The following is a 16688-nucleotide window of genomic DNA, read 5'->3' as shown; positions in this document are numbered from 1 at the left end:
GTGTAATATAAACAGAGGCAGGGTCTAGTGTAATTTAAACAGAGACAGGGTCTAGTGTAATATAAACAGAGACAGGGTCTAGTGTAATATAAACAGAGACAGTGTCTAGTGTAATATAAACAGAGACAGGGTCTAGTGTAATATAAACAGAGGCAGGGTCTAGTGTAATTTAAACAGAGACAGGGTGCAGTGTAATATAAACAGAGACAGGGTCTAGTGTAATTTAAACAGAGGCAGGGTCTAGTGTAATATAAACAGAGACAGGTTCGAGTTTAATATAAACAGAGACAGTGTCTAGTGTAATATAAACAGAGACAGGGTCTGGTGTAATATAAACAGAGACAGGGTCCAGTGTAATATAAACAGAGACAGGTTCGAGTTTAATATAAACAGAGACAGTGTCTAGTGTAATATAAACAGAGACAGGGTCTGGTGTAATATAAACAGAGGCAGGGTCTAGTGTAATTTAAACAGAGACAGGGTGCAGTGTAATATAAACAGAGACAGGGTCTAGTGTAATTTAAACAGAGACAGGGTCTAGTGTAATATAAACAGAGACAGGGTCTAGTGTAATACAGACAGAGACAAGGTCTAGTGTAATATAAACAGAGACAGAGTCGAGTGTAATATAAACAGAGACAGGGTCTAATGTAATATAAACAGAGACAGGTTCGAGTTTAATATAAACACAGACAGGGTCTAGTGTAATATAAACAGAGAGAGGTTCGAGTTTAATATAAACTGAGACTGGATCTAGTGTAATATAAACAGAGACAGGGTCTAGTTTAATATAAACAGAGACAGGTTCGAGTTTATTATAAACTGAGACTGGGTCGAGTGTAATATAAACAGACAGGGTCTAGTGTAAAATAAACAGAGATAGGGTCTAGTGTAATATAAACAGAGACAGGGTCTAGTGTAATATAAACAGAGACAGGGTCCAGTGTAATATAAACAGAGACGGGGTCTAGTGTAATATAAACAGGGACAGGGTCCAGTGTAATATAAACAGAGACAGGGTCCAGTGTAATATAAACAGAGACAGGGTCCAGTGTAATATAAACAGAGGCATGGTCTAGTGTAATATAAACAGAGACAGGTTCTAGTGTAATATAAACAGAGACAGGGTCTAGTGTAATATAAACAGAGACAGGGTCTAGTGTAATACAAACAGCGACAGAGTCTAGTGTAATATAAACAGAGACAGGGTCTAGTGTAATATAAACAGAGACAGGGTCGAGTGTAATATAAACAGAGGCAGGGTCTAGTGTAATATAAACAGAGACAGGGTCTAGTGTAATATAAACAGAGACAGGGTCGAGTGTAATATAAACAGAGACAGGGTCGAGTGTAATATAAACAGAGGCAGGGTCTAGTGTAATATAAACAGAGACAGGGTCTAGTGTAATTTAAACAGAGACAAGTTCTAGTGTAATATAAACAGCGACAGGGTCTAGTGTAATATAAACAGAGACAGGGTCTAGTGTAATATAAACAGAGACAGGGTCTAGTGTAATATAAGCAGAGACAGGGTCTAGTGTAATATAAACAGAGACAGGGTCTAGTGTAATAGAAACAGGCAAGGTCTAGTGTAATATAAACAGAGACAGGGTCTAGTGTAATATAAGCAGAGACAGGGTCTAGTGTAATAGAAACAGAGACAAGGTCTAGTGTAATACAAACAGCGACAGGGTCTAGTGTAATATAAACAGTGTCTGGTGTAATATAAACAGAGACCGTGTCTAGTGTAATATAAGGAGAGACTGTGTCTAGTTTAATATAAACAGACAGGGTCCAGTGTAATATAAACAGAGACAGGGTCTAGTGTAATATAAACAGAGACAGGGTCTAGTGTAATATAAACAGACAGGGTCTAGTGTAATATAAACAGAGACAGGGTCTAGTGTAATATAAACAGAGACAGGGTCTAGTGTAATATAATCAGAGACAGGGTGTAGTGTAATATAAACAGAGACAGGGTCTAGTGTAATATAAACAGAGACAGGGTGTAGTGTAATATAAACAGAGACAGGATCTAGTGTAATATAAACAGAGACAGGGTCTAGTGTAATATAAACGGAGACAGGGTCTAGTGTAATATAAACAGAGAGAGGGTCTAGTGTAATAGAAACAGAGACAGGGTCTAGTGTAATATAAACAGAGACAGGGTCTAGTGTAATATAAACAGAGACAGGATCTAGTGTAATATTAACAGAGACAGGGTCTAGTGTAATATAAACAGAGACAGGGTCTAGTGTAATATAAACAGAGACAGGGTCTAGTGTAATATAAACAGAGATAGGGTCTAGTGTAATATAAACAGAGACAGGGTCTAGTGTAATATAAACAGAGACAGGGTCTAGTGTAATATAAACAGAGATAGGGTCTAGTGTAATATAAACAGAGACAGGGTCTAGTGTAATATAAACAGTGACAGGGTCTAGTGTAATATAAACAGAGACAGGGTCTAGTGTAATATAAACAGAGACCGGGTCTAGTGTAATATAAACAGAGACTGGGTCTAGTGTAATATAAACAGAGACAGGGTCTAGTGTAATATAAACAGAGACAGGGTCTACTGTAATATAAACAGAGACAGGGTCTAGTGTAATATAAACAGAGACCGGGTCTAGTGTAATATAAACAGAGACAGGGTCTGGTGTAATATAAACAGAGACAGGGTCTACTGTAATATAAACAGAGACAGGGTCTAGTGTAATATAAACAGGGACAGGGTCTAGTGTAATATAAACAGAGACAGGGTCTAGTGTAATATAAACAGAGACAGGGTCTAGTGTAATATAAACAGAGTCAGGGTCTTGTCTAATATAAACAGAGACATGGTCTAGTGTATTATAAACAGAGACAGATCCGAGTGTAATATAAACAGAGACAGGGTATAATGTAATAGAAACAGAGACAGGGTCTAGTTTAATATAAACAGAGATAGCGTCAAGTGTAATATAAGAAGTCACACAACACCAGGTTATAGTCCAACAGTTTTATTTGAAATCACAAGCTTTCGGAGCGCTGCTCCTTCATCAGGTGAAGTGGAGAGATGCATAAAGACTCAGCTTATATAGTCAGAGATAGGGAGGGAACACTCCTGCCTGGCGATTGTTGCGCGGTATCCGTTGTCGCAGTGTCTGCATGGTCTCGCCGAGTCAAATTGGACCCCTCCAGAGGGTCGCTGCCCTAAGCTTGACATGTATGCTCAAGCTGTCAGGAGATGCATCAACACCAGATTCATCAGCCGCACTCACAAGACAGTCCAGAATGTCACCCGAGCACAACGCAACGCCATCCATGCTCTCAAGACCAACCGCAACATCGTCATCAAACAAGCAGACAAAGGAGGAGCCATCGTCATACAGAACAGATCAGACTATTGCAAAGAAGCATACCGACAACTGGACAACCAGGAACACTACAGACAGTTACCCACAGATCCGACCAAAGAACACACCCGCCAAGTCAACAGACTGATCAAGACCTTCGATCCAGACCTTCAAAGCATCCTACGTGCTCTCATCTCACATATTCCCCGCGTGGGAGACTTCTACTGCCTCCCAAAGATACACAAAGCCAACACACCCGGACGTCCTATTGTATCAGGCAACAGAATCCTGTGTGAGAACCTCTCTGGATACGTCGAGGGCATCCTGAAACCCATTGTACAGGGAACCCCCAGCTTCTGTCGCGACACTACAGACTTCTTACAGAAACTCAGCACCCACGGACCAGTTGAACCAGGAACACACCTCGACATGATGGGCGTCTCGGCACTCTACACCAGTATCCCCCACGATGACGGCATCGCTGCGACAGCCTCAGTACTCAACACCAACAACAGCCAATCTCCAGCCGCCATCCTACAACTCATCCGCTTCATCCTTGACCACAATGTCTTCACCTTCGACAACCAGTTCTTTACTCAAACGCACGGAACAGCCATGGGGACCAAATTCGCACACCAATACGCCAACATCTTCATGCACAAGTTCGAGGAAGACTTCTTCGCTGCACAGGACCTCCAACCAACGCTATACACCAGATACATCGACAACATTTTCTTCCTATGGACCCACGGCGAAGAATCACTGAAAAGACTACACGTTAACATCAACAAGTTCCATCCCACCATTAAACTCACCATGGACTACTCCTCAGAATCGGTTTCATTCTTGGACACACAAATCTCCATCAAAGACGGACACCTCAGCACTTCACTCTACCGCAAGCCCACGGACAACCTCAGGATGCTCCACTTCTCCAGCTTCCACCCTAGCCACGTTAAAGAAGCCATCCCCTATGGACAAGCCCTGCGAATACACAGGATCTGCTCAGACGAGGAGGAACGCGATGGACACCTACAGACGCTGAAAGATGCTCTTGTAAGAACAGGATATAACGCTTGACTCGTCGATCGACAGTTCTGACGGGCCACAGCAAAAAATCGCATAGATCTCCTCAGAAGACAAACACGGGACACAACCAACAGAGTACCCTTCGTCGTCCAGTACTTCCCCGGAGCGGAGAAACTAAGCCATGTTCTTCGCAGCCTTCAACATGTCATCAATGATGATGAACACCTCACTAAGGCCATCCCCACGCCTCCACTACTCGCCTTCAAACAGCCGCCTAACCTCAAACAGACCATCGTTCGCAGCAAATTACCCAGCTTTCAGGAGAACAGTGACCACGACACCACACAACCCTGTCACGGCAAGCTCTGCAAGACATGCCAGATCATCAACACAGATACCATCATCACACGTGAGGACACCACCTACCAGGTACATGGTACATGCTCATGTGACTCGGCCAATGTTGTCTACCTTATACGTTGCAGGAAAGGATGCCCCAGAGCATGGTACATCGGCGAGACCATGCAGACACGGCGACAACGGATGTACGGACACCGCGCAACAATCGCCAGGCAGGAGTGTTCCCTCCCAGTCGGGGAACACTTCAGCAGTCAAGGACATTCAGCCTCCGATCTTCGGGTAAGCATTCTCCAAGGCGGCCTTCGAGACACACGACAACGCAAAATCGTAGAGCAGAAACTGATAGCCAAGTTCCGCACTCATGAGGACGGCCTCAACCGGGATCTTTGGTTCATGTCACGCTACATGTAACCCCACCTGACGTAGGGTCATCCAGACTCGAGTCATCATTGGCTGGTTCTCTCTACACAGATGCGGCTGGACCTGCTGTGATTTCCAGCAAAAAAAATGTTTTTTTGTTTTTCATACAGACCCCAGCATCTGCAACATTTGACCCCTTGTGACCCCACCTCATTGTTCTTTGATGTAATGTTTTCCTGACTGACCTCTTTGGACACCATTCACACCTTTGATTGCTGTGATTATCTCTCTGCCGAGGTGTGATAAATGGCAGTTGGAAAGATTACGTGTAAACATCTGACATTATTCTCTGACTATATAAACTGTGTCTTTATGCATTTCTCCACTTCCCCTGACGAAGGAGCAGCGCTCCGAAAGCTTGTGATTTCAAATAAAACTGTTGGACTATAACCTGGTGTTGTGTGACTTCTTACATTTGTCCACCCCAGTCCAACACCGGCAGCTCCACACCAAGTGTAATATAAACAGAGACAGGGTCTAGTGTAACATAAGCAGAGACAGGGTCTCGTGTAATATAAACAGAAACAGGATTGAGTTTAATATAAACAGAGTCAGGGCCTAGTCTAATATAAACAGAGACAGGGTCGAGTGTAATATAAACAGTGACAGAGTCTAGTGTAATATAAGCAGAGACAGGGTCTAGTATAATATAAACAGAGGCAGGGCCTAGTGTGATTTAACAGAGGCAAGGGGGTCGATTTTAACTCAGGTGCGGGCAATTGTCGGGTTCCCCGAATTTCGTGATTCCCACATGAATCTAAATGGATGTGTGAGATTGATGCAATTTTAACTCAATTGGCCAATTGATTTCCAACGTGTAGGAAGCCTTTGCAAATGGGTTTTTCATGACTGCAAGTCTCCTCCGATGATGTCATCATTGCTGCTGCATTTAAGGTCCACAGCAAGACTTGCTTCCTCTGCAGGCTTCCAAGCTTTCCCCTTATGATGGTACGAGAGCCTACAGGAACAATGGCCAGCGGGAGGGCAAGAGCTGCGCCTAAATTTGATGAGGCATCACTGCAGGCTTTGTTGGATGGGGCTAGGGCCCACAGGGAGGTCCTGTTCCCTTCTTCAGGGAGGAAGAGGCCGCCCAGTCAGGCCAAGGCTGTGTGGCTACAGGTGGCTTGGGAAGTCAACTCCTTGGGGCTCACACGGCGCACCTGGATGCAGTGCAGGAAAAGATTCTATGACCTTCATCGCACTGGAAATGTAAGTATCAAGTTTCCATCACCCTCAATCTGATCCCCATTGCCTTTCCTCACCAGCACTCAGCTTCAGCAATCTCTTCCTCCACATCCCACTTGACACTCACATCCATGCACCCTTAGCCATTCCCTCTGTCTCTAGGCTCACATTCACCTAACTATTCGACCATGCAGCCCTCATACTCCCTCTCACTCTGATGCTATGAACACAACTGACAACACACAGGGAGGGCCCTTGGTCTTGCAACCTCACTCCATCTTTGTCTCCTTCTAAGTATCTATGCTATGCAATCTCTACACTCACTCCTTCATTCTCACTCAACCTCCACTTGTCTCCCTCATTGCAGGAGAAGAGAGCTCACAACAAGAGAGAGCGAGCCAGGACAGGAGGAGGGCCACCCTCATTAGCCCAGCTCATCCCCTGGGAGGAAGCTGTCCTGGAGATTGTCGGAGCTGATACAGATGCGGAAGTTGTGGAAGGACAGACCGGTGCATCCCTGCAAGCTGGTGACAGAATAGTTTTCCATCTCTCTCATTGACATTGCATAATTTGCTGATAATGATTCTGAAGCTACATCATATGGACTTATGATCATCTGCAAAATACAATGTGCATGTAACCTTGGCATCACATCTCTAACTTTTTCCTTGACTCCCCCACAGGACCATCAAGAGCCCCTGTCCCCACTGTGCAGGAGGAAGAGCCTGAGATTCCAGACTCCTCAGAGGAATCTGCAACCTCTGAGGGTGCAGCGTCGGCAGAAATAAGCGCGCCTAGCACCAGTGCAGACACTCACACCTCGGGGGGACCTTCGGGACATAGAGTAGTGTTGTCACCTGGTGTATCACAGCTCACAAGTGAGCATCAGCAGATTGTGGAGACAGGGACAGCAGTGGAGAGTCCTAGTTGGAGGGCGCAGGACTCTGCCAGCTCGGTTCAGCTGCATGTCGACCCTCTGCCTCTGGGTCCATCCATAAGATCAGAGGTAATGGAACTCCATGCACAGATGCAGGAGTCTCTGGCAGGTTTTGTCTCCAGGGTCGCTGCGAGTGTGGAGCGAATGGAGGAGTCCATAGCGAACATGAGCAGAGCCTTTGTGGAGTCAGTGGCGCATGAACGCATCAACACGGAAAGGATGGCTACCTACGTGGAAATGATTGCTGCCTCCGTGGTAAGGCTGGCTACAGTAGAGGAGAGGAGGGCTACGGCCATGGAGGAGGTTAGTCACCAGGGTATGGAAAACATGGGGAGTGTTCAGAATAGAATGACATCTCTTGAGGAGCGATGGGCATCTATTGAACAGAGAAACCAGACCTTCATGGAAGTCCTTCTGAGTAGGACTGCCATTGCAGATACGGGTCCCCATGGCCCCCCTGATGTGCAGCAAGGTGCTCTCAAGCCACTTGCAGGCACGGAGGGGGTTGGTGGCAGGCCTTATGGAAGTGGGGGTTCCTATCCAAGCGCTCACACTTCCATGCCACTACAGAGCCCTCGGTCAGAGCCCTGCCGGAGTCCACACCCAAGTGAGATAGACATCTCAACCCCTGCACAGCCACAGGAGCAGCAGACTGCTGACGAGCCCTCACAGGCTCGCCACCCCAGAGGACGCCCGCCAAAGGTGTCAAGACAGGAGCAGCAGGAAAGTGAGCAAGGGGCCTCCACATCTGCTGAAGCCACAGGGGAACCACTACGTAGGAGCATGCTAAGAGGAAAATAAAGCACAAGTAGTCACAAGGGTAGTCACTTGGGTGAAATGTTGTGTATATTGTAAAAATGCCATCAGTTGGTTCTTGTGCATATAAATTCTGATGGCAACTGTTGCAGTTCTGGCGTGTGTCATTTCGCGAATGGGGCTTTCACATTGAGGGCTTAGGATTACTTGCAGTTGTCAGGATGCTGGTCAAATAGCTAGGAATCTGCAGGGTTTGGCCATTGTCGATGCTCAGGTAAGAAGCTGCGAGGCAAAAGAGTTTGATTTACTAGGCTAAGCAAACCTGGCCAGGGTGAGTGCGTTCCTTGCATCCCGGGCAGCAATGTTCTCGCGTAATGCTGTCGCTGGTTGATGGGCCTCTGCAGGATGTTCATTTTCGCCCTCCTCCTCCTCCATCATCATCATCATCATCATCTGAGGAGGGTATGTGAGGAGCCACTTGGTCCTCAGGAATCTGCAAGCCACGACGCTGTGCCATGTTGTGAAGTGCACAGCAAACCACAACGCTTCTGGAGACCCTGGCTGCTGAGTACTGTAGGGCTCCACCTGATCTATCCAGGCATCTGAAGCGCATCTTCAGCAAACTGATGGTTTGCTCAATTATGGATCTGGTGGAAATGTGGCTGGAGTTGTAGTGTTCCTCAGCTTCAGGGGCTGGCCTCCTCAACGGCGTCATTAGCCAAGTCCTCAGGGGATAGCCCTTGTCTCCAAGTAGACATCCGTGAAGTTGGTCTGGCGGCCTGAAGAGCGGAGGCACACTAGACTGGCGCAGTATGAAAGAGTCATGGCAACTGCCAGGGTACTTGGCACAAACATGCAAAATCTCCTTCTTGTGGTCACACACCAGCTGAACGTTAAGGGAGTGGAAGCACTTGCGGTTGACAAAAATACCTGGATTGCGATGGGGTGCCCTAAGGGCCACATGTGTGCAGTCAATGACGCCCTGCACCCTTGGAAAGTCTGCCACATGACCTAATCCAACCGCTCGCGCCGTCACATTTGCGTGATCCCTGGTGACATGGATCTGATTGTGCGCGAGGGCAAAGAGGGCATCGGTTACCTGCGTGATGCAAGTGTGTGTGGCCGACTGGGAGATGCCGCTGATGTCTGTTGATGATCCCTGGAATGAGCCTGAGGCAAAAAAGTTGAGTGCGGTAGTGACTTTGACGGCCACTGGTAAGGAGTGCCCACCTGTTAAGAAAGGGAAAATAGAATATGAGAGTAAGCTTGCAGGGAACATAAAAACTGACTGTAAAAGCTTTTATAGATATGTGAAGAGAAAAAGATTGGTGAAGTCAAGCGTAGGTCCCTTACAGTCAGAATCAGGGGAATTTATAATGGGAAACACGGAAATGGCAGACCAACTAAATACATACTTTGGTTCTGTCTTCACAAAGGAGGACACAAGTAACCTCCCAGAGATGCCGGGGAACATAGGGTCTGATGAAAGGGGGGAACTGAAAGAAATCAGTATTTGTAGGGAAATGGTGTTAGGAAAATTGATGGGACTGAAGGCCGATAAATCCCCAGGGCCTGATGGTCTACATCCCAGGGTACTTAAGGAAGTGGCCCTGGAAATAGTAGATGCATTGCTGGTCATCTTCCAGAACTCGATAGACTCTGGAACGGTACCCATGGATTGGAGGGTAGCTAATGTTACCCCACTATTCAAAAAAGGTGGTAGAGAAAAAGCGGGGAATTATAGACTGGTAAGCCTGACATCGGCAGTGGGGAAAATGCTAGAGTCTATTATAAAAGATGTAATAGCAGAGCAATTGGAAAGCAGTGACAGGATCGGACAAAGTCAACATGGATTTGCAAAAGGTAAATCATGCTTGACTAATCTACTGGAATTTTTTGAGGATGTAACTGGTAAAATAGATAAGGGAGAACCAGTGGATGTGGTGTATTTGGACTTTCAGAAGGCTTTCGATAAGGTCCCACAGAAGAGATTAGTGTGCAAAATTAAGGCACATGGGATTGGGGGCAAGGTATTGACTTGGATAGAGAACTGGTTGGCGGACAGAAAGCAAAGAGTTGGAATAAACAGGTCGTTTTCCGAGTGGCAGGCAGTGACTAGTGGGGTACCGCAAGGATCGTTCCTAGGACCCCAGCTGTTCACAATATATATTAATGATCTGGACGAGGGAATTGGATGTAATATCTCCAAATTTGCAGACGACACAAAGCTGGGTGGGAGGGTAAGCTGTGAGGAGGATGTCGTGAAATTCCAGTACGATTTGGACAGGTTGGGTGATTGGGCAGAAACATGGCAAATGCACTATAATGTGGATAAATGTGAGGTTATCCACTTTGGTGGCAAAAACAGGAAGGCAGGTTATTATTTGAATGGTAATAGATTGGGAGAAGGGGAAGTGCAAAGAGACCTGGGTGTTATTGTGCACCAGTCGCTGAAGGTAAGCATGCAGGTGCAGCAGGTGGTTAAGAAGGCAAATGGTATGTTGGCCTTCGTAGCAAGAGGGTTCGAGTACAAGAACAAGGATGTCTTGCTGCAGTTGTACAGGGCCTTGGTGAGACCGCACCTTGAGTATTGTGTGCAGTTTTGGTCACCTTACCTGAGGAAGGACGTTCTTGCCATGGAGGGAGTGCAGCGAAGATTCACCAGGCTGATACCTGGGATGGCAGGAATGACGTATGAGGAGAGATTGTGTCGATTGGGCTTATACTCACTGGAGTTTAGAAGATTGAGAGGGGATCTCATCGAAACCTATAAAATTCTGTCAGGTCTGGACAGACTAGATGAAGGAAGGATGTTTCGGATGGACGGGGAGTCCAGAACCAGGGGTCACAGTCTAAGGATAAGGGGTAAGCCATTTAGGACTGAAATGAGGAGGAATTTCTTCACCCAGAGAGTGGTGAACCTGTGGAATTCTCTGCCACAGAGGGCGGTGTAGGTCAGTTCATTAAATATATTCAAGAAAGAGTTGGATATATTTCTTGAGTCTAAAGGGATCAAGGGATATGGGGAGAAGGCAGGGACAGGGTACTGAATTTGGATGATCAGCCATGATCTCATTGAATGGCGGAGCAGGCTCGAAGGGCTGAATGGCCTACTCCTGCTCCTATCTTCTATGTTTCTATGTTTCTATGGTCCTCTGGGCAGCAGGTCTTGGTGTATCATTGCACAGATGTCAGTCACTACCTGTCACGAAAGTCGGAGCCGTCTTTGGCACTGCTGCTCAGTCATGTTGAGGTAGCTGACCCTGTGGCTGTAGATACTGTTTGGGGGGTAGCTCCTGCGCTGACAGACTTCCATGCGCTGGCCCCTTTTGGCCTGTGCTGCCTCAGGTGGGTGAACAGCAGCCTGTCCCTCTTGTTGCTGCTGCTGTTGCTGGTGCTGCTGTTGTTCCTGGTTCTGCTGCTGCTGCGCCTGGTGCTTGAGCTCCTCTGATGCCCAGAAGGGAAGGAGAAAAATGGCTCCCATGCTTCTGGTATATGCCTCAGTTGAGGAAGCGCTCAGTGAGGGTGGCGAGAGGGGTTTCCCAGGAGTTCACACTGGAGATGTGTGTGAGGCTCCAACCTTCCACAGGTGTGGTTAAGCCTTCTAAAAGTTGCCCCAGGCCTGAAACAACAAAGTCCTGTCACCTGCAAATGATGACTGATCAAATCTCCTCTTTAATGGTTGACCTGCAGCTGATAGTCAGCAAGCCAATGGTGCTCACACCAGTTTCACAGGCAAGATCCCCACCAGGCGTGTTTTATGTGGGAAAAGGGTTAAAAATGCAAGGGCCTGTTAAAATGGCATTATAAAGGCCAATTATTGCTGATTAAGGACCTTAAAGACCAGTCCTGCCTGTTGGAGGTGGGACTGATTTGGGACCATCGGACACGCCTGGGTTAAAATGGCTCGGGGCTGGAAACCAGGCGGGGGGGAGGTTGTCCCGCCCACCAGTTTTAGTAATTTTAACCCCCCGCACGCCTCAAAGCCCGCCTCACAGCTCAGTTAAAATTGACCCCATGGTCTTGTGTAATATAAACAGCAACAGGGCCTAGAGTAATATAAATAGAGGGTCTATTGTAATATAAATAGAGTCAGGTTCTAATGTAATATAAACAGAGATAGGTTCTGCTGCATTTATAACTGAGACAGGGTCTAGTGTAATATAAACAGAGACAGGGTCCAGTGTAATATAAACAGAGAAATGGCCTAATGTAATATAAACAGAGACAGGGTCTAGATAAAATAGACAGAGACAGGCTCTAGCGTAATATAAACAGAGACAGGGTCTAGTGTAATATAAACAGAGACAGGGTCTAGCGTAATATAAACAGAGACAGAGTCTAGCGTAATATAAACAGAGACAGGGTCTAGTGTAATATAAACAGAGACAGGGTCTAGTGTAATATAAACAGGGACAGGGTCTAGTGTATTATAAACAGAGACAGGGTCTAGTGTAATATAAACAGGGACAGGGTCTAGTGTATTATAAACAGAGACAGGGTCTAGTGTAATATAAACAGAGACAGGGTCTAGTGTAATATAAACAGAGACAGGGTCTAGTGTAATATAAACAGAGACAGGGTCTAGTGTATTATAAACAGAGACAGGGTCTAGTGTAATATAAACAGAGACAGGGTCTAGTGCAGTAATAACTGGGACAGGAATAAAAGCAGAAAATGCTGGAAATACTCAGCAGGTCAGGCAACATCTGTGAAGAGAGAAAAAGAGTTAACATTTCAGGTCGATGACCTTTCGCCAGAACTGGAAACAGTTTGAGATTTAACAGATTTTAAGCAAGTGCAGGGGCAGAGAAAGCAGGAGGGGAGGAAAGAACAAAAGGGCAGGTCTGTGATAGGGTGGAAGGCAGGAGAGATTAAATGACAAAAGGTACAATTGTACAAGGCAAAAGGAGATGGTAATGGAACAAGTAAAGAAACAAAAGATGGTCTAGAAGAGGTGTAAATGGGAATGGCAGAATCACCAGCAGCTGCCGTCTGAAAAAATAGGGGCAGAAGTTACAATCTGAAATTGTTGAACTCGATGTTGAGCCCAGAAGGATGTAAATTGCCAAATCAAAAGATGAGGAGCTGTTCCATGAGCTTACGCTGAGCTTCGCTGGAACAGTGTAAGAGGCCGAGGACAGAGAGGTCAGAGTGGGAGTGGAGCGGAGAATTAAAATGACAGGCGACCGGAAGCTCAGGGTCACCCTTACAGACTGAACGGAGGTCTTCCGCAAAGTGGTCACCCAATCTGCGTTTCGTCTCCCCAATGTAAAGGAGACCGAATTGTGAGCAGCAAATACAGTATATTAAATTGAAAGAAGTACAAGTAAATTGCTGTTTCACTGAAGGAGTGTTTGGGGCCCTGGACACTGGGAATGGAGGAGGTAAAAGGGCAGGTGTTGCATCTCCTGTGCTTGCACGGGAAGGTACCGTGGGGAGGGGAGGGGCTATTGGGGGTGATTGAGGAGTGGACCAGGGTGTCGTGGAGGGATTGATCCCTTCGTAGTGCTGAAAGGGGAGTAGAGGCGAAGATGTGTTTGGTAGTGGGATCATACTGGAGGTGGCGGAAATGGCGGAGGATGATCCATTGAATGTGAAAGGTGGGGTGAAAAATGAGGACAAGGGGAACCCTATCGAGGTTCTGGGAGGGAAGGGAAGGGGTGACAGAAGTGCAGGAGATGGAACGGACACGGTCGAGGACTCCTCTTTCACCCCTACTCTCCAGCCCCCTCACACCAACTCCTCTTTCACCCTACTCTCCAAACCCCTCACCTCAACTCCTCTTTCACCCCAACTCACCAACCCCCTCACCCCAACTCCTTTCACCCCTACTCTCCAACCGCCCTCACCCCAACTCCTCTTTCACCCCAACTCTCTAACCCCTCACCCAAACTCCTCTCTTCACCCCTACTCTCCAACCCCCCTCACCCCAACTCCTGTTTCACTCCTACTCTCCAAACCCCCTCACCCCAACTCCTCTTTCACCCCTACTCTCCATCCCCCTCACCCCAACTCCTCTTTCACCCCTACTCTCCAACCCCTCACCCCAACTCCTCTTTCACCCCTACTCTCCAACTCCCCTCACCCCAACTCCTCTTTCACCCCTACTCTCCAACTCCCCTCACCCCAACTCCTCTTTCACCCTATTCTCCGACCCCCCTCACCCACAACTCCTCTTTCACCCCTACTCTCCAATCCCCTCTCTAAGGTATGAAAACTGAAAAAATCTAGACTTAAAAAGGAGTAAAGGCCCAAAAATGGAACAGTGCTACCAGGACATCAATTAATTTCCTCTTGGAGAAATCAAATATTGACACACTGTCTTGTTTGAAATATCAAAATATTAAACTCCAGCCCAGTTACAGGGGTTATTAACATTAGCAGAAACAAACTTCAACTGTCAGAATGGACACGATTCAGTCGAGGATGTGATTAACAGCAGCAATAACAGCAGAATCCAACTGCTGCAGTCACTTGTGAACTCGCTGGTGTCTCAGCAGGTGGGGTGAATGAGTGAATCCCTTCCCACACACGGAGCAGATGAACGGCCTCTCCCCAGTGTGAACTCTCTGGTGTCTCAGAAGGTTGGTAGACTGAGTGAATCCTTTCCCGCACACGGAGCAGGTGAACGGTCTCTCCATAGTGTGAATTCGCTGATGTGTCAGCAGGTTGGTAGACTGAATGAATCCTTTCCCACACACGGAGCAGGTGAACGGTCTCTCCCCAGTGTGAACTCGCTGATGACTTACAAGGTAGGATGAACAAGTGAATCCCTTCCCACACACGGAGCAGGTGAATGGTCTCTCCCCAGTGTGAACTCGCTGGTGAACTGCAAGGTAGGATGACTGAGTGAATTCCTTCCCACACACGGAGCAGGTGAACAGTCTCTCCCCAGTGTGAATTTGCTTGTGAGTTAGAAGGCGGGTTGACCGAGTGAATCCCTTCCCACACACGGAGCAGGTGAACGGTCTCGCCCCAGTGTGAACTCGCTGGTGTTTCAGCAGGTCGGATGAGTAAGCGAATCCCTTCCCACACTCAGAGCAGGTGAACCGTCTCTCCCCAGTGTAAACTCGCTGGTGTTCAGTGAGGTGAGATGAACACTTGAACTTCATCCCGCAGTGAGAGCAGGTGTGACTGCGTCGATGAGTTTCCAGCTGGGACGGGGAAACAAATCCCTTCCCACAGTTCCCACATTTCCACGGTTTCTCCGTGGTGCGGGAGTCTTTGTGTCTCTCCAGGTTGGATGATTAGTTGAAGCCTCATCCACACACAGAACACGTGTACAGTTTCTCCCCGCTGTGAATGATGCGATGTTTTTTCAGGCTGTGTAACTGGTTAAAGCTCTTTCCACAGTCAGTGCACTGGAACACTCTCACTCAGCTTGGAGTGTCTCGGTGCTTTTTCAGTCACACTGATGTTTGAAATCATTTCCCACAGACAGAACAGACAAACATTTCTCCTTCCACATTCAAAGGCTGATGATATTCAGATCTTGATATGATGTTTGGTTTGAGTTACCCGTCTACAAATCCTCCTGATCTAATGCCCTGTAAAAGGAGTTTACAAAACTCATCACTGTAAGTACAGGACAGAAATTCAGAACAGATAATTCCAGTTTCTGCGCAACATTCTTTCCTCTCTTGTCCCCCAAAGCTCTAAGTCCCCATCCCACACATTGTCCCTCCTCCCTGTTGAATCCGTGATTCTTAAAGTATGATGTTTTCCAATAACTACACAGAGGCTGTAACTTAACAATCAACAGGTGTTTACTGGAGTAGGGTAGTCTCAAGACTGACAGTACAGAGGCATGCTCAAGGCTTATATACAGGTGTGGTCACTGCCGGTACTACAGTATACAGGAGCTGTAAAAGTAGTTCTCTCTTAAAGGTACATACACTACAATTCCTCCCCTTTTAGATTAGCAGTACCCATAATATTCAAATAACAATTAACACTTTAACATGCACATTAAACAGAAATAGTCCATTTATAGACTCAGTCTTTGGGGCGGCTTCCTGATCCTTTCTGGATAGTGCCTTTCCTGAGGTTCTTGTTCTTGGTGCGGAGGCGATTCTGGCCCCCTTTCGTCGGTTAGTTCATCAGTTTCCACTGCTACTGTTTCTGAGGTAGATGCTACCGGTATGTTGGGTTCATCCCCAGGTACGCGAGACATGGGGTTGACTCGTTCCTGTGACGCTAAGATCTGGTCGACGTGGCGTCTCACAATGTTCTTCCCGACATCCACTGTGTACATTAATGGCCCCTGCCGTGTGCATATCGTTCCGGGTTGCCATTTCTCTGTTCGGTAGTCACGGGCAAAGACTGGTCGTCCTACATTGAAGCTCCTTGTCGGCTTCTCATTGATGTGCTGGAATTGTTTATCCTCAACATTTCTTCGCACATTTGGTCTGAGCAAATCCAGACGAGATCTCAACCTTCGGTTAAAGAACATCATGGCCGGGGTCTGGTTGGTAACTGCATGTGTCGCATTTCTGTAGGTTAACAGGAAATTGTCCACCTTATGCTGTAGTGGAATTTCATCATCGCACATGGCCTTTATCGCCTTTTTAAAGATTTGTACGAACCTCTCAGCCAATCCATTTGTGGCTGGATGATACGGGTCGGATGTGTAATACCTTACCCCATTTCTTCTCATAAAT

At 46.9% G+C, this 16688-nt stretch overlaps 1 protein-coding gene across 1 annotated transcript; it reads right to left on the bottom strand.

The window, feature by feature from the left end:
- Positions 1-14498: 14498 nt before the first annotated feature.
- On the bottom strand, positions 14499-15274 carry LOC147119584 (uncharacterized). The gene has a single exon (XM_085985158.1). The coding sequence runs from the start codon at positions 15138-15140 to the stop codon at positions 14499-14501; it is 642 nt and encodes a 213-aa protein (XP_085841284.1). The 5' UTR covers positions 15141-15274.
- Positions 15275-16688: the final 1414 nt, after the last annotated feature.

The sequence above is a fragment of the Somniosus microcephalus genome, chromosome 4, assembly GCF_052327205.1.
Source record: "Somniosus microcephalus isolate GS21.2 chromosome 4, FLI_Smic_1.0, whole genome shotgun sequence".
Taxonomy (NCBI): Eukaryota; Metazoa; Chordata; class Chondrichthyes; order Squaliformes; family Somniosidae; genus Somniosus; species Somniosus microcephalus.
The sequence above is the reverse complement of the archived record's forward strand: the minus strand, read 5'-3'. Positions and strand labels throughout refer to the sequence as shown.